This window comes from Thermoascus crustaceus, assembly GCF_041956765.1.
Source record: "Thermoascus crustaceus strain CBS 181.67 unplaced genomic scaffold VTN00scaffold_3, whole genome shotgun sequence".
NCBI lineage: Eukaryota > Fungi > Ascomycota > Eurotiomycetes > Eurotiales > Thermoascaceae > Thermoascus > Thermoascus crustaceus.
In genome coordinates, this window is record NW_027192529.1 from 13699 (window position 1) to 36470 (window position 22772).

A 22772-nucleotide genomic window follows, 5' to 3' on the forward strand; every position below is an offset into this window, starting at 1 on the left:
CACAGTTCTTTTCTTCCCTTCCTCTCCGTTGAGGTATTGCTGGCTATATTTCTTGCTTTCTTATAATAGCAGCATCACCCTCTGTCGACAGACTTCTATTTTGACCATATTACAATTATTACAGTATGTCTGAAGGTATTTTAAAGTATCCCGGATTATGAGTCGGTGTTTTCAACGTGGTAATCGTGTAACTGGTTGCGATCGAAGTTTGTATATTTAGGTAAATTGCTCTAGAAACTTCATCTCTAGATTTTCATTAATGAAAGTTCTAATTTATAAAATTTGTTTCTAGGTTCTTTCCAACGTCTATCTGGCCTGGGATTGTTTGCAGTCATTATGGGTCTCCTTTTGTTTATCCTCGCTAATTTTTTAGCGGAAGATCTCGATAAATGTAAATATCAAACAGCACCCACATCACTCATCAAAAGTCACAATTACGTCAATCTCTTTACAGTTCCACATTCCAACACACGCCAGAGAAGGCAATATATGTAGCAAAAGCCATCTAGTGTAAGCAAGCTACGCAGTTCATAGATGGAGATAGATGAAGCTAATTCGAAGAGACTTAACGTAATCAACCACCGAACGGGCCACCCGACACGCGACGCGATATACTCAACAAATTCAAATCAAGATGTCAGCACGCAAAGTGATCAAGATAGCTCTAAAGAAGGCAGATTTATTCTGGCAATTAGAGCCTATCAAAATGGTCAATTTTCTAGTATTAGAGCTGCTGCTAAAGCATATAATGCGTCAAAATCTACCTTGACTGCCTGTCTTTGCGGCCGCACTTCGCGTACAGATTCAGCACCAAATTGCCAAAGACTCACATCTATTGAAGAATCTACCCTTGTGGAATGGATATTATCCATAGATAAACATGGTATGCCATCTCATGCTGCCACTGTACCGAAGATGGCCAATCTACTACTAGCTGAGCGTTCAAAATCAGCATCTATACCAACCACTATTGGCAGGAACTGGGTACAACAATTTATTAAACGCCATGAGAAACTTCAATCAAGATATAACTGCAAATATGATTATCAACAGGCTTAATGTGAAGATCCAAAGATCATCCATGAATGGTCTCAACACATGCAAGATATTATTCAACAATATGGTGTGGTTGGATAACTTTGATGAGACTGGCTTTCAAATAGGTGTGATATCAACTGCCAAAGTATCACTGGCTCAGATCAATCTAGCTGTGCCAGATCTATACAGCCTGGAAATCGCGAATGGGTGACCGTCATTGAATCAATCAATTTATCTGGATGGGCCTTACCTCCCATGATTATATTCACGAGAAAGATGCACCAAGCTTCATGGTATAGAGATATACCATCTGACTGTTACGGCACAGCCTAGAGACCACAAACAGGACAGATAAGGGGGTCCTATCACATGACCATAGATTAAATTATTAAAGTGATCCATCTGGACCCTTAATCCAACCTGACCTTTGATCCATCTGTAGTTATAATCCACTGAATAAATATCTCCAGAATAGAACTCAGCATGTATATAAGACGCTCCTTAACCATGGGCATTAGGACCCAGTGGTCAACTCAAATAGCAATCCAGATAGTAACATTGCTAGTAACGGCCTATTCATCTATCTCTTTCTCTTGCTTTCTGTCCTCAAGATAAACCCAACGAGCCTCCGCCTAAGAAGTCTTAGGTCCGCCGTTACAGCGACCGGATATAACTGAGATTGGAGTACAGCACACATACACAAAGAAAAAAAAGAAAAAAAAAAAGAAAAATGCTAGCGAGAAAGCAAAAAAAGGGAGGTGCAAGATGAAGCATAAAGCACCTACTCATCTTGAGGTACCTGTATGTATCAATTCAAATACTACTCGCGTCTCATCTAATATGATAATCCATGATAATCCACTCACTCATCAAGATCAAGCTGACTGATCTTGATGAACAAATAAAATAAGTTTGCCAGATCGACAATGCCAATCTCCGCTCCTCCGAGATCAGCAGATTAACACATTAAAAAACATCACAACCTCCTCCCCCCCCCTCCTTCCACAGTGCAAAGTGGAACTCGACTCAGTAGCCACAATAGGAATTTAAATGTATATGACTGGCCTGGTACCAACCTATCACCTATCCACCTGTTTAAATCCATCATTCTACATTGTACAGTATATCAGGTAGACAAGTTATTATCAAGCAAGCACACAAACACTCCATGAATGATCAAGGCGGGAAAAAAAAATAATAATAAAAAAAGGTAAATATGCATTCTGCATTCCGCACATATATACGGTACACAGTACCCAGCTCAGCTAAGCTGCTGAGAAATTACATTATATGTACTTGACTACCTACTACCTACCAGGCATCATCATCATCATCATCATCATCTGCAGTGGCGGTGGGTTGGGGCCTGATCCCTCCACTTGACCCTTTTTAATTCGGAACTGGAATTGAACCGAATCAGATTGGACCAGATTAGATTGATTAAATCTCAAATCACACTTGTCTATGTATCTGTTCCAGACTACTATCCTAGGTTTGTCGCAATTTAATCAAATTGCGATGTGCTCAATCCCGCGGAAAAGAAATAAAATAGGTAGATATCTGATTGGTCAGTCAGATCCGAGTGCCTGATCGATCGCTTTTGGAATTTTCTACGGACAGATGGGACGGATCCGATCTGATCGCACCTAAATAAACCTTTAAAGTTTTTTTCTCGGTGATCATCATTATTCTCCTTGTGTTTTCATCTTCGCATTTCACGCGACCTGACCAAACAGATGGAAGTAGTCATTAGATGCGGACTCCTCTCCTCCGAACGGCAAAACTACCCTCCTAGGTAACTAACTAACCTAAAAAGGTAAAAGAAAAGTTCCTGACTAACTCGCTAAAAACCAACAGGAGTTGAGACTGAATACATACAGGGAAAACGGACACGTCAAACCCCGCAACGGATATATGCGGGATGCATGGCCGTTATTCTTTTCCGTTTTCAGACATTTTCAAATCTGCAGTTTTGAACGTCGAGTTCGTTCCGCGTCGTGCCACTTCGTCTCACAACACCGTACGTCCTCCGAGGTATGTATGTAGGAATTTTCAAGGTGAAGAGAAGAAAAAAAAAAAAAGAAAGAAAGAGGTTACGCGAGAACCCTCCTCTTCAAACCGACCTGCAAGCCCAACGGCTTCCTCAGGAACCCCTCCCTCGTCTCCATCGGCCCGTCCTGCTCCATGCGGAACTCAAAGTTCTTAAACACCGTGCCCACGATGCACAGCAGCTCCATCTCGGCGACGTTCCGGCCGACGCAGGCGCGCGGGCCCGTGCTGAACGGGATGAAGGCGGCCTTCTGGCGGTCGGTGAGACGCGCAGGGTTCCAGCGCTCGGGGTCGAAGGCCTCGGCGTCGGGCCCCCAGATGGCCTTGGAGCGGTGGATGGTGTACGTGGGCACGGAGAGAATGTCGCCGGCGTAGAAGGTGTGGCCGGCGATGACGACGGGTTTGGAACCGGGGGGGATCTGGCGCGGGAGGCCGAGGGCCGAGGTGCTGTGGATGCGCATGGTTTCCCAGATGACCCATTGGAGGCTGCGGCGTAGTCAGTATATGTCTGTAACCGTAGTAGAGAGAGTAGATAGAGGAGGACATACTAAGGAATCTCCTTGACCATGGCAAAAGTCGGCACGCCCACGTCGGCCGGCAACGCCTCGTCCAGCACCTTCTGCAGCTTCTCCAGCACGCCCGGGGTCCTCAGCACCCAGTAGAGAATCGCGCACGACGTGTTGGACGTGGTGTCCGAGCCGGCGATCAGCTGCGTCAACGCCTCCGCGGTGAGCTCCTCGCGGCCCAGCTTGGCGCCCGTCTCGTCGCGGCCCTCCATCAGACGCGCCAGCAGGTCCACACGGGTGTTGTTGGCCATGACCTCGGGCCTCAGACGCTCAGCGACCCGCGCGACCGCGATACCCGCCAGGTTCTCCACGGCCTCGAGCCCGTCGCGGAAGAAGCGGTCGGGGAGGTACTTGGCGAAGGGGATCAGGGCCGGGTAGCAGCCCAGGGTGCCGGACACCTCACCGCGGCGGTTGAGGACCTCGACGGCGGGCGCGTACATGGGCGGGGCGTCCGGAGACTTCCTCACCTCCGCGATATCCTTCCCCTTGGCCAGCATGCCGAAGGGGGCGCCAAAGGCCAGGTCGCCGATGATGTCGAAGGCGAGGTAGTTGAACCAGTTGAGGGCGTCGATGGAGGCGTACCCCGTGCGCGGGTTGCGCTGGGTGTCGGCGATGCGGTTCCACTGGCTCATGAAGAGCTCGAGGTTGGCGTGGATGTACTGCTCGAACTGGCCGATGGACTTGGCCGAGAAGGTGTGGGCGACGGTCTTGCGCTTGCGGGTGTGCTCGGCGCGGTCGCGCGTGTTGAAGAGGCCGCGGCGGATGGAGACGAAGGCGTCGTAGTAGTCTCTGTTGTCGTTAGTATATGTAGGAGATGAGATGCAGAGGCATATCACTGGGGGAAGATGTATGGATATAGACGCACGACTTCAAGAACCCGTTGCCATGTCCGTAGATGGCCTGGATGGCGCTGTCGTCCGCGACGGAGATGTGGTTCGGCTGGATGCGCACCAGCGTGCCATACTTCTCGTGGGCCTCATGGACAGCCTGGTAGCGACGTCCGCGGCGACACTGGTAGAGCAGCCAGAAGTTGGTGAAGGCGGCCGGGAACGGGGAGGGGATGTCGCGGTAGTGCCAGCGGGAGAGGTAGGGGACGAGGTAGTAGAGCAGGACGAGGGCGACGGCGGTGTAGGGCGTGAGGAGGGCGTCGAGCATCATCTTGTCAGTGGTATAAAAGAAAAAAAAAAAGAAAAGAAAAAAAAAAGAAAAAAAAGGAAGAAAGAAAAAAAGCAGGTCCGATATGTGGTCCGATATGTTAAGATGAAGCCGTTGGGCTGGATGGGAGAAAACTCATGACCCAGCAGCAGAGGAATGGAAGAAATCAGAAGACAGAGAGACCTGGGAACAGAGCAGAACAGTCAGCAAGACAGAGCGATGATATATATATATATATATATACATGCCTGAGCAGATCCCCGAGGCAAAGACGACCGGAGACGAAGGTCGGGAGAACGTCTGGGGACTCCGCACGGCCAGGCGGAACGCCTAACAGCCAAGATCTCCACGTCGATCGCTGTCAACTTGCCGACTTTGACGCCGACTCGGCTTCCCCGCAGAAAAACGTGCAGGGCCCTCGGTCCGCTGCGTTCGGATTGGATTTCGGGATGTTCATTACTGGCAGGTCGTGAGGTGAGACGACGCGCGGCGGACAAAGAGGTCGGTTGCTGACAGTGCATGCATCATCAGCACATATAGGGATCTATGTCGACAAAGAGGCCTTCATAATATGCATGAACATGTGATTCTGTCTGCTCTCTCATGACGCGTCTATGTACAAAAAGTCCTTTCCTTGCCCAGGTACACCCTATGTATATATCCCACACCATTCCTGCTCTCCCACATCTCTATCCCTACCTCTATAACCGATCCCTACATCTTTACATCTACTCGATCGACCCTACCACTCCCCTCTGAACAGCCCAGCCCGCCGCTTCTCGCCCTCCCACCGCTCGATCCACGCCCGCATGCGCTCCCGGCTCGCCCGGCTGCCCACGTTCACCGTCGGGATCACCCGCCCGATCTGCAGCGCGCAGCAGAACATGCTCAGCTCGCGGAACGAGCTGTGCTCGCTGTACGGCACCCCGAAGCAGCTGCTTTCCTTCGTGCTGCCGCGCTGGGGAACGAGATCTCCGACCGTGAACCGCGTCCGCCACGCCCGGTCGTGCAGCACCGCGGACACCGGGGGGTGGTCCAGCTGCCGCCCCGTCGACGGCGGCCGGTAGTTCCACCCCGTCGGGCGGAAGCCCACGACGCGCGAGAAGTGCGGCTTCATCGACGCCAGGTACTCGGCCAGCGTGTCCGCCCGGATCTCGAACATCGTCTGCATGTGGATCTGCGCCGCCAGGGGGTCGTCCGTCAGCAGCGAGGAGAGCTCCGCGTCCTCCAGGCACGAGCACACCCGCTGCTTGGCCGGCGGCGCGTAGATCTTGCACCCCAGCGCCCGCGCGATGCCCACGCAGATGCGCTCCTTGCCGATGCTGTACGTGCCGATCACGACGAGCAGGCGGTCGTTTCGCCCTCCATTCGATCTCTCTGGATCGTTTCTCGACAGAAACTGGCCCATCGCGCGGCCCGCGCCGCCGTTCTTGCGGTTCTCCCGCATCTGGTTCGGGTCCTCGCCGTTCTGCAGCCGCACGCACAGGTCCGCGCACGCCGCGATCACATCCTCCTGGCTGGGAAACGAGTACTTCGGGCTGAGGTACGTCGTGTCGAGGTAGCACACGTCGATCCGCTGCGGTCGCGGCTTTCCCGTGGCCTCGTCCACCGCCTCCGGGCGCAGCAGCGGGTGCTGGATATGGGCCGGACACGCCCGAAAGTCGCCGCAGTGCAGGATGCGCTGGGTGCGGGCGTTCGGGCCCTGTCCCATGCGTTTTTCAAACAGAAAAAGCGCGCTCCCGGGACAGTGGTTGGCCGGGATCAGGGTGACGCGCACGCCGTCCGTGCCGGGCACCTCGGTCGTCTTCTCGAAGTCGAGGTCGACGACCCATTTGGGGTCGACGCGGAGCTGCTGGCGCACCAGATTCCCGGTGACCTTGCTGCAGTAGATGGGGCCGTGTCGCCACGAGGCCGTCAGGCCGACGTAGTGGTCGCTGTGGAAGTGGCTGAGGAAGTAGGCGCTGCAGCCCTCGACGGCTCCGTAGCGGAACGCATCCACGGTGATGGAGAAGCCGGGCAGGATCTTGTAGAAGGGACATGTCCGCTCGTAGGCCTGTTTCCCGCGGGATGCCGCCTCTTTCGCGGCAGCCGTCGCCCATGCTGTATCCTCCGCGTTGGCGGCCATCATCTTGGAGAACGCGGACGTCGCGCCGGTCTTCATCGCAGACGGGTCGCGCTGCGCCGGTCTCGCGATGGCGGCGCGCTCAACCCGTGTCAGCTTGATGGCATTGGTCGGAGGATTCTTGTTGGAACTCGGTTTAGCATTGCCGTTCGTTTCAGCGTCCCCATTGGCAGTCCGATTAGAATTGGCGTTGGGAGCTGCAGCGTCAGGCTTCCCGTCCAGACAGTTGTTGACATGCACGGAGACCTCCTAGAAAACGTCAGTATAATCTTTCCCTCCCCCCGTGTAGACCGACTTACGGTATCCGACAAACCCGCCAGATCCGCCTGACATATCGGACACACCGGCGCTTCAGCCTCTCCCGGGCCCCCGCCGTTGGAGTCGTATCTCTCCAGACCAAGATCCTCCTCCTGCGACTCGAACGGTTGCTCTAGGGCGTCTTCCCCGGTGTCGTCCTCTTCTAGATCGTCAAAATCGGCAAACAAATCATCGTCCATGTGGCTCGCTTCTCTTACCAGGGGGTGGTCGTCGTCGACAGCTGCAGCTGCGGACACAAGCAGATCCTCTGGCCCTTTTTCTCGTTCTTCCTTCCTGTCTGATTCCGCAGGGACACCGACATCGACCTCTCTGAACGCATCCAGGTCACCCTCGCTATCAGACTCGTCGATAAAGGGGCCGCTCCGGTGGGATCCGGTCGTAGTCTTGTCCTTATCCTTTTGATTCTCCTTGTCCTTGTCCTTCGACTCCCCCATCAGCGAAGACGACGGACTATCCACCTTCCTCCTCTTGACCGAACCCCCATTCTCATTAAACCGCTCCTCCCCATTTTCCCGCTCCGTGAACAGGCCACCATCATCTCCATTTTCCTCTCCGCCTCCCCACAGATCATCGTCCGGCGTCTTCGACCTTTCCCTGATAGAACCCTCCTCCACAGCAGCCTTATCTCCATCTCCCTTATCTGCCTTCCTCCCCCGATCCTCAAGAAACAATCCCCCCTCACCACTCCCATTTTGAACATTACTCCTCACCACTCCACTCGTGCTCCCCTTCCCACTCCGAGTGCTGGTACCATCCCGAGGGACCCTCGTCCCAAACTGCGTAATCCTCGCCTGCGTCGACGTCGCCCTCGGCGGGCCATCCGCCCTCTGGAAGAAATTCAGAATACTCGTGTTTCCGTTCTTCTTTTTCTGGGAGAAGGGGACTTTCTTCCCGCCGGTGTTGCTGGCGGAGAAGTAAGGGGATGATTTTGCGGGTGTGGATTTGGATTTGTCGGAGAATGAGAAGCCGGGTGCCATGGTTGACTTCCGACGTCGACGTCTGTCGACACAGCAGCGGCGCTTCGCTATTGCAAAAAGATTACCTCCCTGACCTACCAAGGGACGAGTAGGTAGAGAAGAACGAGGAGGCCGCCCGGTCCAGTCCGCGGGCGGGACAGCGTCTGCGTCGCTGCGTCGTGCTGCTGGGAGATTCGTAATTTCTTTTTTCCCCCCCCCTTTCCCTCCGTGATCAAAGATTATAGGCGGTCATGTTGTTCATATGTATGTATCTGTCAGTATCCAAATAGCTGAAGTGTCAAGTCACATACAGCAGCGGAGGCGCGGTGCGGAGAAGATCTTCGTCGCGACCCGCCGCGGCGCGCCATCACGTGAGTTTGCCGATTGGGACGGGGTTTCCCGTTCGGGACATAGTGATACAGATACAGCCCTACTGTTATTCGGACGGGTGGACCGAGAGATGGAAGAATTTCAATCCTGAGACTCGGAATTTCAGGATTCAGACCAACGGCGCCTCCTTGGCTGACTAGGTACAGTATATTTGGAGGTCAGAGAGTCAGAGAGAGAGGCATGGGCTTGGAAGGAAACTCCAGAAATACTCTCATGTTAGGTAGGTAGGCTTGATATCTGCATTCTCAGCTGGCTACGTGGGATATTAATCCATGATTTTTCTTCGCCGTTGTCTACTGTCCAGATAGGAGCCATATCCGAGTCCACAGGCGCCGGGAAGATCCCACAGTAATATAGCATCCAGATTTCGGTAGACCGTCAAAGAAAAAGCACCAACAGCGCAATATCAGACCTCTGGTTCGCACACACACACACACACACTGGAGGCATTGACCCCTCTTCCTCGTAGACACATGCCCATCGATCCCAATTGCCGCGTTCCATCGGCCATCAAAGAGGGCCTTGCAAATCCCCCATTAGCCCAGTGATCCTTCGATCAGAGATATCCTCCGGACCAGAGCTCAAACCTCGGCCTCAGGCAGCCCTGGGTCGATAACGCCGTAGATGATGATCCGGTCATATCGTGAACAGAGGATAATCTCCGGACCAAACACATCGCATCGCATCCCGTCGCAAAGCAAAGCGAAACATATCACATCCGCGCCCATCAGAGAATCACCTCATCGCGCCTTACTCGCCTGATTCGCAGCCTCTATACAAACCCCAACAACACTCATCAGCATAATTATTCCTCTGACTGGAACAAAAATGGAATCACCAAGGTAATCCACGTACCTCTCCTAGTAGCATCCTCCAACAACCCGCGATCCACCTCCCCCGGCGGCAGCACCACATACCGCACCACACTCCCTCTAATAAACATGTTCTTCACGCTCGACAAGTGCGGATACTTATCCAGATCCAGCACGTCCACGTCGTCGAGCTTGATGTTCAGGTACTGGTCGACGGACTTCAAAGTGCCGCGGATGCGGATGTCGTTTTTCAACTCGACGGTGACGGGGTGGTTGGTGAGGGTTTTGAAGAAACTATAATCCCCGAACGTCAGGGAGGGGATCTGTGTCGCGCGTTTCCGCTTTTTCTAGGTTTAGGGGAGGAGGGGAAGGGGACGGGGATGGGGAGGGTGGTGGGAGAGTCTGGCGGGGAGGGTTGGCAGACGTACCTGAAGAACAACATGGTTGCGGTTGCAGCTGGCCAAGTCGAGGTGATCAAGCAAAATCAATGGTAGAATACTCAAGGAAATTACGGGAGCTATCGCATCAGCCCAGAAGCCTCGTGAACAGAGCAGGTCGACAGTTGGGCTAGAGCTCACCGATGCAGACGCGGCGGAGCGTGAGGCCGGGGGGGGGGGGGGGGGCACAGGCTGGCGGTGCGGGAGCGGAGCTCGAGGTCACGTGATTTATACAACCGACTTGGGTTGAAAGACGGCTCCATTTATTTAATCAAGTTTAACGTCCATATCGAGCCTTCCGGCTATGACAGACGGCGAAAGACGGCTCTACACACAGTGCGAAGAATAAATGCAATGCGGTGAAGTGGGGATATTCTGAATTGACTCGTATGTTATATGGAGTGAGATAACGATGTCTGATGACTGGAGTGAAGCCAAGCAATGGTAGACAGTAATTCTTTTTTTTTTTTTTGTGGCAACTTGTTTCGTATCTATATTCAATTCGGATAACTACCACCCTCTTATTATTACACATGAGGATGAGATTTCCATATTGAACTGATTGATTCAATATATCTCAACTACATGACCACATAATGTATCGTGTCATTCACCGGATCATCCCCAACATGGGATGATGAGAGAACACATGAGACCGTGATAATCGTTACACGTGAAGAACGGGTATCATATAAAAAGGAATGATGAGATGGCACCAGTCTGAGCGACGGCTACCGTGTGCCAACTCCGTCAGGCTTGCGGGCGACCGGCTTCATCGCCCACCCACACAGGCAGGTCCAGCCGGCGCCCGTCTTCCTGCCCTCGTCGAAGACGCTGCCCACCCCCTCCAGCAGCCGCCCTCGCTCCCGTCCCATCTCCTTCTGCAGCGTCAGCAGCCACCGCTCCCACATCCAGCCCCCCAGCAGCCCCGTCGTGCTGGCCACGTCCGCCGTGCTGCCCACCGGCCCGTGCACGGCCTCGTCGTCGCGAACCGGGCTGGGGACACGCGGATCCGGGGTCTCGCGCGGCGGCTGGGCCTTGACCGGCTCCGCGCCCATCGGCAGATACACCCAGGCCCGCTTGATCCCGGTAAACCGCGCCCTGCGCAGCCGTCCGAGGAAGCCCTTCGTCGGAGTCGGGTCGTAGCCGCGTGTCTTGAGGTTGAATGCGAACTCGACCGACGCGGCAGACGCGCAGGGACCGGCCCGCGCGATCTCCGCGTCCATGACGAAGAACTCGACGTACCCTCCCGGCTTGAGACAGCGGTAGCACTCCTGCAGACAGAGGTCGTACTCGTCGACGTCCTCCCCGATCGGACGTTCCGTCTTCAGCAGCGACGGCAGACTGCGGGCGGAGATGACATCGAACTGGTTGTCGCGGAAGGGCAGCTTCCACAGATGCGAGACGGTGACCTGGCGGTGGTTGGCCGGGCCTTTGATGCCGTTGTCGACGACCTGGTCCTCCCTGACGACCGTGTAGATCTTGGCATTGCGATGGTCGTGCGCCACGTGCCACGCCCACTCGCAGGCGGCCTGTCCGCCCAGGTCGAGCACCCTCCGTCGCTGGCCAGCCTCGGGTGTCCCGGACGGTGCAGCCTTGGCCAGCCGCTCCGCCGCCGGACTCGCGACGAGACTGCCGCCGTTCAGATACCGCAGCGCGTCCATCGCCCACATCGACTGGCGGAGCTGGGCCAGGACGATCTGCTCCTTCTCGAGCCTGTCCCACTGTGCCTGCTCCGCCAGGACGTTCGCAGCCGTCGAGTGGCGCGGCGCCTGAGAGAAGGGGCCCTTGTAAGGTGGGCGCTCGGGTCGAACGATCCCGTACTTCCCTGTCAGACCATCGATGTGCCGGTCGATCAGGCCCAGACGCGCGGACTGCACCGCGTCGAAACGGACGTCGCCGTGCAGGAACGCGTCCCTGCGACGGCAGCGCTTCCGCACGGCGTGGAATCCGCGCCAGTAGATCGAGTCCCTGCTGGCGCGAGTGGGCGGCGGAGTGGCTGCCTCTGGTGCAGGATCGACGAACCGCACGGCCTTCCTGGCCGGATCGGGCGAGCGGCACTCGGTGCCTGCGGTCTCGTTCGCCGGATTGGTCTCGCGGAGGGCGGCCAGATACGCGGTCTGCGCGGCCAGCCAGACGCTGGTGCGGTCGAGATTGGCGACGGCCTGCCTCCGCAGCTCCTCCTCGTAGCTCTCGTCGTACTCGAACGCGACATCCCTCTGGATCTCCTGCACGGCGTCGACGTCGGGACTGACTGGACGTTCACGGGTCTCCGGTAGATCCTGCACTGGCGGAATGCGTATCGCTGTCGGAGGTCCATCGGGTCTCGCCGTGGGCTGGTCGTCCGACTCGCGCTCGGGATACTCCACCACGTGCTCGACGACCTCCCCGCCGTCCTTGCGCCATGGCAAGTCGTAGAAGCGTTCCGCCGTGGCAGACGACGGGGGGTTGTTCCGGCAGGGCCGCGACCACGTTGACGAGAAGAAGAAGTCGCCGGGGGACGGGACGCTGAGGCTGGTGAAGCTGTAGGCCGACAGATCGGAGGCGGGCGTCGCGCCGTCTGCTGCACTTCTCGGCCGGCTCGGGGGCGCCGACAGCTGCCACATCTCGGGGCTGGCGTCCGACGTCTCCGACGACGGGCTGTCCAGCGGGATGTGCTGCAACGTGGCCATGGCCCCCTCGGGGAGGACGACCCCCCGATCAGACGGCGTGGGCGCGCGCGCAGACCCGTCCACGATGACGGGAATCAGGGCGGTCGTGTCGTTCTCGACGGGGATGCGAGGAAAGCTCCCCAGGATGCGGTCCCAGTCCTCTTCGGGGCCCTCGATGGCCACGTCGAGATCCGAGGGCTCGTCGTCCGCGTTCTGCACATGGTCGTCAGGCACGGCACGGATCTCGGGGGTCGCAGGAGCGCTGGAGCTGGAGCTGGAGCTGGAGCTGGAGATCTGGTCCGAGGACACGCTGCCGTCGAGGGACGGGGTGGCATGCACGGCCGGCACGTGGCGGGACAGCCTGGAGAGGGCCGCGGGCGACACGGGGATCTGGGGGGGGCGGGGTCGGGGGGGACGGGGGAGCTCTTGGGGGCGCTGGCCGCGGCCTGGGGGATGGAGAGGCTGGGATATCGGCTGCGGCCGGTGCTCCGGGTCAGACTGTCAGACAGATCGCACAGCTCGACCGGCTCGACCGGCTCGACCGGCTCGACCGGCTCGACCGTCTGGGCCAGCCACTCGTCGTCGGAGCACGAGGACGACAGCGGAGTCGACAGATCGGGGGCATCCGAGGCCCGCTCGGCTTGTGCATACTGGGCATACTGGGCATACTGCGCATACTGCGCCTCGCGCGTATCTTCGAGAATGGTGGCCAGCACGGTCCGCGGCGGTGAGCATGCCATCGCGGAACTGCCTGATATGTAGAAACAACCAACGTCTAGGGTATCTTGGGGGCAATCCGGTCCACGGACTCAAGAAACAGACAGCAATACAAACAGACAAACAGGGAAAGGAAAGAGACTGCCTGCCAGCAGAGCAGCATACAGAACGACGCAACGAGCAACGAGCAACGAGCAACGGCTGGAGAACACAGGACGCAGAGGACATGATATCATTATTATAGTACCCCAGCGGACGATCAGGGCAGGGCGCAGCGCAAACAGGGACGCCCGCGGAACTACCGTGATTGGCAATGGTGATGCCGGGCGAGTCGCTGAGCGCTGCGGCGGCCGACGGCCCGAACGCGGAGGAACGCCGGTGGCCAATCACGAAGGTGCTAGACATGCAGGGAATCAGGAAACGTGCGGATGGTTCGTGCGGGCGGCCGTTCTCGGGGTCCTGATTGGTAAGACGCAAGCGCCGTTGCTAAACATAGCCAGCCTGCAAGGTCAGATAGAAACAAGTCACATCTGGCATCTTCCATCGAATCTTCGGCTGCCCAAAGCGGTGGGAATACCATCCGCACTCATGGAGATGCCCTGCACCCTGCTCACATCCAGCACACCCAGCAAGCACGACCATCTCATTTCCGCACCCCCCCCTCCCCCCCCATATAAACCCACTGATGTGCGTTCGGTTGAACAAGTGAAAAGCCGCCAGCTCGCCCGTTGAGGCACTACTGAGTCACGATGGAGCAGCGCGCTCCGCGGGCAGCCCATGAGGCAGCTGACAGGGTCACACAGTGGAGCGGATGGAGCATGGAACGCGGCAGAAAAACCGGCGGTGCACCTGACCTTCAGGCCCTGCTCACCGGGCGGCGATCGGCGGGTCAGGTGGCCCGCGAGCCCTAGCAGCCCTAACCCTTATCGCTGGGTCCAGACCGGTCTGACGTCGCCCGCCGCTCTCGGTGATATCAACCGGTCTCGCTCACCGTCTGTCTGCCGGTATCCATCCCTTTTTTCTGCCCACGCCGGGCGGGGTCTGGCTTCTCTTTTTTTTTTTTTGTTCTCCTCCCTCGCTCTCATCCTCTTCCTCCTCTTGTCTGTCATCAGAGCAGTTGGTCCCTTTGAGACTTTTAATACCCGTATCGATCTCTGCCTGAGGCCCCTACCGCAAACAGAACGGACTTTCCGCCAGCATGGCTCCACACGCCATCATCGCCCCCTCCATCCTCAGCGCCGACTTCTCGTCCCTGGGCAAGGAGTGCGCGCTGAAGATGGAGCAGGGCTCGGACTGGCTGCACGTCGACATCATGGACGGCCACTTCGTCCCCAACATGACCTTTGGCGCTCCCGTCGTCACCAAGATCCGCTCGTTCGTCGAGCGCCCCAAGGACGTCGACCCGACCCGCAAGGGCACCTTTGACTGCCATATGATGATCATGGAGGTATGTCGTGGAAGACACCCCTGTTTGCTCGCGTGGCCGCTGCATATCCCGGGTCGAGGCCTGACCGCTGCGCCGGGAAGACACCATCCCCGTTGGAGTGCGTATCGTCGCGCCGAGCCCAACTCTATTCCACCCCATGCATCCATCTGCAGACACAGGCTGACCGTTCGTTCCCCCAGCCACACCGTTGGGTCACCGAGTTCAAGAAGGCCGGCTGCGACCTGTACTGCTTCCACTACGAGGCCGCCATCTCGTCCGTCGCGGCCACCGATCCCGCCGACCACGCCACCACCCGTCGCACCAGCCCGCGCGAGCTGATCAAGTACATCCACGAGGAGGGCATGCGCGCCGGCATCGCCATCAAGCCGGACACCCCCGTCGATGTGCTGTACCCCATCCTGGACAGCGAGGATCCCGCGGAGCGACCGGATGTAAGGGCCTCCCGATTGTATAGGATGTAGATGAGATGACACCCATGCTAATTCGGTCCAGATGGTCCTCGTCATGACCGTGCACCCCGGCTTTGGCGGCCAGAAGTTCATGGCGTCCGAGCTCCCCAAGGTCAGCGCCCTGCGCAAGCGCTACCCCGACCTGTACATCGAGGTCGACGGCGGTCTGGGCCTGAACACCGTCGACCAAGCCGCCGAGGCGGGCGCCAACGTCATCGTCGCCGGGTCGGCCGTCTTCAACGCCAAGGACCCGGCCGACGTCATTGCCAAGCTGCGCGCGGCGGTCGAGGCGCGAGGATACTGAATCTCGCGCTCCCGTCTTTGACGATATCACGATATGTAGACCGGTTGACCGGTCTGCAACCCACCTACATTCCCACCTCTGAGCCTGCAGGATACCTCACCGATATCACCTACCCACCTCATTCATACCTACATACATACATACATAAAATCTCATCCGTTGAACGTCCCATCAACGGACGGCGCGACAGGTTGCATATTCTTAATGCGAGTCACGGCGGGAAAAAGCAAAAGAGTTTGAGTGGGATTAACCAAAAAGAAAAAAAAGCATGGGAGGATTCATCAAAAAGCAAGGCATGGCGGCAAGCGGGTATGGTTTGATTGGGTTTATGATTGATGTTTTCCCTTCTTTTCTGTTGTCTGTTGAGCGTTTATCAGGTTCCCTGGTTTACTAGCTTAATACTGGCTGGCCTTATGGCCGCCGCGGCGTAATAACGGTAATATCGATAATCTCGATATTGATATTGATCTTGATCTTGATCTTGATATTCGACTGGAACGGAATGAAATGCGTTCTATTTCTGTCTCTGATCTCGATGCGAATACGAACGGATGCCTCAACTTGACGCGATGTAAAGCCTTCCTATTCACCTATTTATTTTTTTGCGGCAACCTTCATAATAGTTCACAAACCCTAGATTAGTAAAGCCATCCATCTCAGATCACGATATAGCAAAAGCGGCAAGGTAGATAGATAGATAGATAGATAGATGGGCGAGAAGAAGAGGGAAGAGAAGGGGAGAGAAAAATGCTGAAAAGATACTCAATGAATGTAAGTAGGTAGGGAGTAAGAGGATGTATGTACCTAATCTGGTCAAAATCCTGTCCCAAATCCGGGGGCATACGATACCAGAGACTGATGGATAAATGCAGGGAAAAGGCTCTGTGGTGGTGGTGGTGGTGGTGGTGGCCGCTGTTCAGCAGGGGATATGTTATTACTATTATTGTTATTTATTCCTATATTATAAATCAAGTTGAACGGTGATGGTGATCCTGTGTCCATTCCATTAGGTGGGGCACAACCCTAGCTGAGCGTACCACATATAATGACCTGATTTATGTACATCCATTTCTGAACCATCAACAGAACACAAGATTAGATTAATATGTATGTAGTCAAGACACGCTACCTACCTATAATACAGTATATAGTACAGATTGAGCCTGAGCTTGCGCTACGCCAGAGGATGTTTGCAGGGCCGTCTACTAAGAACATACACAGCAGAAAACATCGTTCATACAAGTGGCGTGACGCGTGGTATCTACAAATTGAGATATGAAGTCAGCTAGACTAGCAGCAGCAACCCAACTCGACTCAACACAGGAACAAATGAACAGAGTACAGGCAACGGTCATCAGTTCGTCAGGGGAAGGAAGTGTGGAGAGTAGGCAAGGCTGTGTGTGATAAGATAAGCGACCGTTCTTCAGTCCGCAACACTGGCACCCGCCTTCTCCGCCGCCTTCGCATCCTGCTTCTGCGTGGACTCACCCTGACCCTTGGCCTCCTTCTCTTTGCTGTCCTCCGGTCCCTTGACCTCTTTCTCTTTGGCCTCTTCCTCGTCCTCCACCGTCGCCGCCGGCGCCCCGGAAATCGACTTGCGCAGGTCCCGCGTCACGCTCTCCTTCTCCTCCTGGGACGTCGCGGACACGATCGACCCGCGGTGATGCTCGACTAGACCCAGCGTCTCCGCGTTCTCGGCGCGGAAGTTGGAGCTCGAGACGGCGGCCACCTCCGGCAGGGACGGGCGTCTGGGGCTCCCTTCGATTTCAGGAGCGGGAACGACGGATCTCCTGCGTCCGGTGCTGGGCTCGGCACGGTTCTCGGCCTCGCCGCCCGTCTCGGGGAGTTCTGGCTTCTCCCGCTCCTCCTTGGTCTCCTCTATCCGCGACGACTTCTCCGCGGCCGATTCTCTCTTCGGTTCGGTGGCCGATGGGGAACGCTGGTCGACGTCCAGCCGAGATGCCGTCGACTGCCGGAGACTGGCTCGCGTGGTGTCCTTCGCCCTGGAGGCGGCCTCCTCGCCCGCCTGTCGGAGCGTGAGCGAGATACGGTCTTCCTTCTTCTCCTCGACCGGAGGGTCCTTGATCTGCACGTGCGGAGCGCTACTGCCAGGTTTCGGCGCAGGCGGAGCTGTCGGTTGACCAGTTGTCGTTATAGGATTTGTGGGTGGAGGAGCCGCTGGAGGAAAGGCTGGTTTCGTGGCGGTGGTCGTGGTGGAGGGGAAAGGGGTAGGGGGCGTGTCGACGTTGGGCACGTTGCCGATCTGCATCTTGAGTTCACCGTACTCGTTCCATTCCTCGATCTGTTCTAGATCCTGGATCCATTTCCACGTCAGTATCCATGTGTATCCATCAAGTCACTCCACGTCTGGCGAAACGTACCCCTACGATCTCCCCCTGCTTGACCAGCCCGGGGAGCTTCCTCCCTTTCGAGCGGCGTCCCCACAGCATACGAGCCTTGTCATCGGTAGCCACGTCAATGGCGCGGAAGGGGATCTTGTTGGCCTTCAGGATCGTCTCGAGACGCGAGGTCGCGGTGATAATGTGCGACGACCCCGCGGTGAGCGAGGTGTAGAGGTAGAGCGTGGGATCCTCCGCGTAGGCCGCGGACCACGACTTGGGCTCCTCGGCCATGGTGGTTGACGGATGGCCCTCGGGGGTTTTGCACGGCGGATGGATTGTAAAATGGCCTGTTCGGTGGCCTGAGGGATGGTGACGAGAAGAGGACAGCACAGCTGTCTGGAGTGATGCGAGATGCGAGGTGCGTGGCCGTGGAGAACAGGAGACGATCGATCGACGATCACGTGGGCTATCCCTGAGACGGTCCAACGGAGGATAGTCCAGGAGATAGTAAGATAGGGGAAGACGAGGAGAATTGGCGTAGAAGAAAGGGGGTCGCTGTACACGCCTAGCATAGATAAAGAAAGGCCCCGCCGCGACGTGGAGGACGACGACAACGTCTGGGTGGCGTGACCTGACGTCAGGTGCGCTCTCTACAACATCCTACGATCCTGGTGTTCTCAGTCATCAGCAGAGTCTACCGTTATCTTATACGTTTTTCGAGAAGATCTCTTTAGATATATCCGTTCTGCTAGCGCTTGAAACACCTGCTGATCCCCAGTCTATCTACCACAGTATAACTCTGCCCTGGCTCCATCAGCCCTGTACGCAGGTGCATCGCATCCAGCGCTTGGATAACAAGGCCCACTATGCGATCACCCATCGCGATTAAGAACAGGTTTAAGTTCGCGGATCCTGCCCCGATTGTACGTCATATCGCGAATCCGCTAACAGCGTCAGTGGCGATCCGCTGGATCTGGCTTTCCAGCCTCTTCCACCCGCTGTTCTGGAAGACCGTGTATCCAGATCCGTACTTCCGCGTCGCCACAGCGTCTGGGGCGGCTGCGGGCGGGACGGGCCTTGGCCAGTTGCTGCCCTGGCTAGCTTCTCACGGTTGGCAGGGAAAGCGTCCTCGCTTGGAGCGCTTAAAGTGGTGTGTCGAATCCGATACGCCGATTCTCCCCGGAGAGCATGCATAGGAGCCGGACGACAACGCTGGATCATGCACTCTGTCGTGTCTGCTTCAGCCTAGGTATCTAGGGAAAGGCCGCCTCACTACAAAAGAGGCCATGACCGCCTAGTTGCTGTCAATACTGCTGGCATATTTCGGCTGACATGTAACTATATATCCCTATATTATGTCAGCGGATTAACTCCACCCTGCTCGACAGGGAAAAAGATCTTGGCTGTAGGTCCTGCGGCTCCAAACGCCCGTGAACTTGGAGGCCCAAGTTCTTTGATGGACCCTTTTTCGTCTCGTGTGTGATCTTTCACTTATGAGACCCGGAAAGTTCGACAGGCACGGACTTCACCATCCCAGGAACCCAGAAATCTGAGGTCACTCACCAAGCCGCCAGGACAGACAATGCTCAATGATGTTGCCTAGATGATGCTGCCCCACAGCTTCTCTGCAAGCTCTGCCATCACAACCAGATCTGGGACACCTGGTCGACCAATTCACTTCGCGCCACATGTCTGTCAGAGCATCTTATCGAGCCCAACGGGGCGGGTTTTGGAACACCTGTCGCCGGCCTTCGTCTCTGCGCGTAACGCGCGATACGCCAGGAAAACGATCATCAGATAGATGACCCCTAGCCCCCAATATGCAGTTGGATACAGTCTTGCGTATACATACCTAATTCATCGTTTATATGGCTGCTAAGTCGGGTATTGGATATATAGTTGTCTTCCGGAACCGTTTCACCGGTTCTCCACAAACTGCACAAATACCCAATTGATAGTAGGAGTTTGGAGTGTTCTTTCTCTTTACAATCGTACTTGTAATGGCGGGGATGAAGCCATGCAGAAGCCGTACTGTAAATCTGCCATTCACAGCTCGACCATTGCGTTACGTTCAATTTAATTGTCAGCCTCATTCCCCTAACCGCTCATGCTACTGTATTTTTGCTGAATTTATCTGCAGGCAGTGGCCAATTAAATTCAATCGCATGGCCTCTCTTTTGAAGCCAACTGCCGGAGGCATAGCTCGGAGTACGATCTGGATGATTTGCTGAAATTGGTCCTATCAGATCTATCCACTCGTTGCGTTGTTCATACCACAACGGACGACCATACGCAGCAGAGCTGTTGGACATGCTGGTGTGCGGCTGGCAGGATTATACCACCATGGAGGTATATTAAATAACCCATATCTTGCAGAGTAATGTGCGGCACCTATACCTTCCCTTCTCTCTGAAGAGAGTTCCTCTGCCCAAGTTTGCCCATCATGCTACAGTCTCGACTACCTCAGCCTCACAGAACACAGCCGTCCCAGGTCTCACCTGGTCACTGCGGCTTTGCCGACCAACGCCAGCGGTACCGCTCCAGTCGCCCTCATTATGGTGCCTCTCATAAGGCGGCAAATGATGGAGCCGAACAGGGAAAGGCTGATAATCAGATCCTTTTGCTGTCCAGAGCTCAGCTGGACGACATGGTGAGTGAGCATGAGAAACAGAGGGCAGCATATGGCTTGATTGACAAAGCTGACAAGAAACTTTGACAGATGCTGGCAGCCGGGCCTCAGGCGGCGTTGCAGTCACAATTCGCCCGCCTAGCACGGCAATTGGAGGAGGCTCGAGCAGACAAGGAGAAATTGCAATCACAGGTCGATCTTCTGACTGAGCAACTGAGGAAGGCCGAGACCGGAAAGGAGGAATTGCAATCGAAGACAGCCAAGTTGGAAACGGAGCTGGAGGAGGCTCAGACCACGAACGACCAGATCCAGGCCGACAATGCCAAGCTGGATGCAGAGCTGCGCGATCTCAAGACCCGCTACGACGCACTGGAGGCCACTTGCAATGAACTCTCCGAATCGAATCGAGTATCTGCAGAAGTCAACAAGCAGGTGATCCGTGATGCGTATCTGAACAGCGTGGAGCTCAAACAGAAGCTAGCAGATCAAGAAAAAAGCAGCGAGGAGCTGTGGAAACAGTTATATGACCAAAAGCAGAGTGCCGAGACGCTCGAGAAGCAGTTAGCTGACCAAGAAAAGAACAACAAGACACTCATAAAAGAATTGTGCGACGAACGACAGCGGAACGAGTCTCTCAGACGGCAACTACACGCCGAGCGACAAAACAGGGAACGACAAATGCAGGAAATACAACTCAGGTTGGACGATGAACGTCAGGGCAGCCAGATACTCGAGCTGAAGAACAGCAAACTCGGCAAACAACTGAACAAGCTGAAGAAGGAGCGGAGAAAACTACTCCACCATTTCAACTCGCAGTCTCTTTCAGTTCAGTATGCTTCCTTACTCCTTGCTCCGAACAGGACTGACTCAAGCCATGTCCAGCGAAGCGGCAATATGGAAAATTGAGAACGAGATCGGACAGTTGGCGCATTCGATCATCACGTCGGGCTCCGACTCCGACCCGGAGGCAATCCAGGAACTCTTGACTACTCAAGAGTACCTGCAAACCCACACTGACCTCCAGTTCATCCCTGTGTCCTTCCCGGGTTGCTCGACGGCCCTTCGGGCCCGAGCCGTGCAGAGGCTGTTTGCGATGTATCTGGCTGCCCACGTCTGGACTCCCAATCCGGACCCGTCGCTTCTGACCCAGTTTGTTTTGCTGCTCCGGAAACTGATCCCCGGCTACGAGCACGGTGAGCTTCGGGCCCGCGTGGACTGGATCATCAACATGGCCGCCGAAGTCTGGGACGATCTGCACATGAACGGTTACTCCGTGACCGTGACGGTCGACCCGTCCACGGCCAGAGACGGGTGGATGGCCGTCCGCGACGAATACGTAGACGGTCCACTTCAGTCGGATTCTCCCACGCCGGTCTTCGAGTCCTGGTGTGTCTTCCCCCGGGTGGAGGCCAGTTTGTTCAACGAGCGAACCATTGTCCTCTTTCCTGGCCGGGCGCTCTTTTTCTGATTCCCTGATTTCTGATTTCCTGATCTCCTGGAGGGGTTGGGAGGCGTTGATACGGTGTTACTGGTTATCGCTCAGTCTGTGACTGTTGAACAGTCTCACTTGACGCTACATAGAACTGGCGGAGCCTGGTCTACGAAATGCATGTATATATACCCATTCATGAATACCCGGAGTCTGTCCATGTACACGGCCTGGCGAGAACAGACAGATATAGCCGTGATCAAAAGTCTCTCTTTCTGTTGCGTTTCATATGTACCTAGATACCATCCCAGGAAGTCAGTCCTGGATTTCATTTGTTGGCGGCTTTCTGAATCTTTATCTTATGTACTTCTTCCAGTGGTGGGACAAGTCTGATAGGAATACATACTTTCATATTTTTCTCGTTGCACTGAAAGCGTTGTATTATCTCGGCCCGAGGCAATAGCTGTTGATTAGGCACCTAGTATCCTGAGGTTTGCAGATGTACCGGACATCCAAGCCTGATCCTTTGGATACCTCAGGTTTTCTGTAGAAGCTCCCTCGAACCCTGCTCCTAGATACCTGATAAAGCTTAGTATCTGTAGTAGTCCACCATATCCAAAGACACAATGACGCAGGAGATCTATTCCAGGCAAGGACTGTAAGAATCAGTGGAACCTTACCATTGAGTACCAATGCAATGTATGCATATCATCAAGGTTTGAGACAGAGTGGCAGGATAGGATCCTGTCAAATATATGTACATGGCTTACCAGGATGGGATGGACCCTCCGGGTGTTAGTACATCTCTAAATAAGCTTCAACTTACAAGACATTCTATTGATTATTTAGAATAATAGTATGCAATGCTAAATACTATAAGATTATTATAATTTACAGTTTATAATAGATTTTTATTATATATATAAAACGTTCTCAAAGGTTCCTCATCTTCTTTTTCTCT

At 55.3% G+C, this 22772-nt stretch overlaps 9 protein-coding genes across 9 annotated transcripts; 3 read left to right on the top strand and 6 right to left on the bottom strand.

The window, feature by feature from the left end:
- Positions 1 to 3131: 3131 nt before the first annotated feature.
- VTN00DRAFT_5213 (uncharacterized protein) lies at positions 3132 to 4811 on the bottom strand (the record flags this gene model as incomplete). The annotated part of the gene is made up of 3 exons (XM_069431720.1): positions 3132 to 3573; positions 3636 to 4442; positions 4519 to 4811. The coding sequence occupies 3 exons, from the start codon at positions 4809 to 4811 to the stop codon at positions 3132 to 3134; spliced, it is 1542 nt and encodes a 513-aa protein (XP_069287650.1).
- A 739-nt stretch (positions 4812 to 5550) lies between these two features.
- Positions 5551 to 8225, bottom strand: VTN00DRAFT_5214 (uncharacterized protein; the record flags this gene model as incomplete). The annotated part of the gene is made up of 2 exons (XM_069431721.1): positions 5551 to 7179; positions 7230 to 8225. The coding sequence occupies 2 exons, from the start codon at positions 8223 to 8225 to the stop codon at positions 5551 to 5553; spliced, it is 2625 nt and encodes an 874-aa protein (XP_069287651.1).
- A 662-nt stretch (positions 8226 to 8887) lies between these two features.
- On the bottom strand, positions 8888 to 9280 carry VTN00DRAFT_5215 (uncharacterized protein; the record flags this gene model as incomplete). Its single annotated transcript, XM_069431722.1, has 2 exons — positions 8888 to 9115; positions 9182 to 9280. 2 exons carry the CDS (start codon positions 9278 to 9280, stop codon positions 8888 to 8890), a joined length of 327 nt encoding a protein of 108 aa, XP_069287652.1.
- A 54-nt stretch (positions 9281 to 9334) lies between these two features.
- On the bottom strand, positions 9335 to 9848 carry VTN00DRAFT_5216 (uncharacterized protein; the record flags this gene model as incomplete). Its single annotated transcript, XM_069431723.1, has 3 exons — positions 9335 to 9366; positions 9450 to 9700; positions 9835 to 9848. 3 exons carry the CDS (start codon positions 9846 to 9848, stop codon positions 9335 to 9337), a joined length of 297 nt encoding a protein of 98 aa, XP_069287653.1.
- Positions 9849 to 10574: 726 nt separating this feature from the next.
- On the bottom strand, positions 10575 to 13234 carry VTN00DRAFT_5217 (uncharacterized protein; the record flags this gene model as incomplete). The annotated part of the gene is made up of 2 exons (XM_069431724.1): positions 10575 to 12940; positions 12994 to 13234. The coding sequence occupies 2 exons, from the start codon at positions 13232 to 13234 to the stop codon at positions 10575 to 10577; spliced, it is 2607 nt and encodes an 868-aa protein (XP_069287654.1).
- Positions 13235 to 14409: 1175 nt separating this feature from the next.
- Positions 14410 to 15411, top strand: VTN00DRAFT_5218 (uncharacterized protein; the record flags this gene model as incomplete). The annotated part of the gene is made up of 3 exons (XM_069431725.1): positions 14410 to 14658; positions 14838 to 15089; positions 15151 to 15411. The coding sequence occupies 3 exons, from the start codon at positions 14410 to 14412 to the stop codon at positions 15409 to 15411; spliced, it is 762 nt and encodes a 253-aa protein (XP_069287655.1).
- A 1423-nt stretch (positions 15412 to 16834) lies between these two features.
- On the bottom strand, positions 16835 to 18044 carry VTN00DRAFT_5219 (uncharacterized protein; the record flags this gene model as incomplete). The annotated part of the gene is made up of 2 exons (XM_069431726.1): positions 16835 to 17725; positions 17793 to 18044. The coding sequence occupies 2 exons, from the start codon at positions 18042 to 18044 to the stop codon at positions 16835 to 16837; spliced, it is 1143 nt and encodes a 380-aa protein (XP_069287656.1).
- Positions 18045 to 18619: 575 nt separating this feature from the next.
- On the top strand, positions 18620 to 18949 carry VTN00DRAFT_5220 (uncharacterized protein; the record flags this gene model as incomplete). Its single annotated transcript, XM_069431728.1, has 1 exon — positions 18620 to 18949. The coding sequence occupies one exon, from the start codon at positions 18620 to 18622 to the stop codon at positions 18947 to 18949; it is 330 nt and encodes a 109-aa protein (XP_069287657.1).
- Positions 18950 to 20196: 1247 nt separating this feature from the next.
- On the top strand, positions 20197 to 21850 carry VTN00DRAFT_5221 (uncharacterized protein; the record flags this gene model as incomplete). Its single annotated transcript, XM_069431729.1, has 3 exons — positions 20197 to 20403; positions 20473 to 21212; positions 21265 to 21850. The coding sequence occupies 3 exons, from the start codon at positions 20197 to 20199 to the stop codon at positions 21848 to 21850; spliced, it is 1533 nt and encodes a 510-aa protein (XP_069287658.1).
- Between the last annotated feature and the right edge of the window lie 922 nt (positions 21851 to 22772).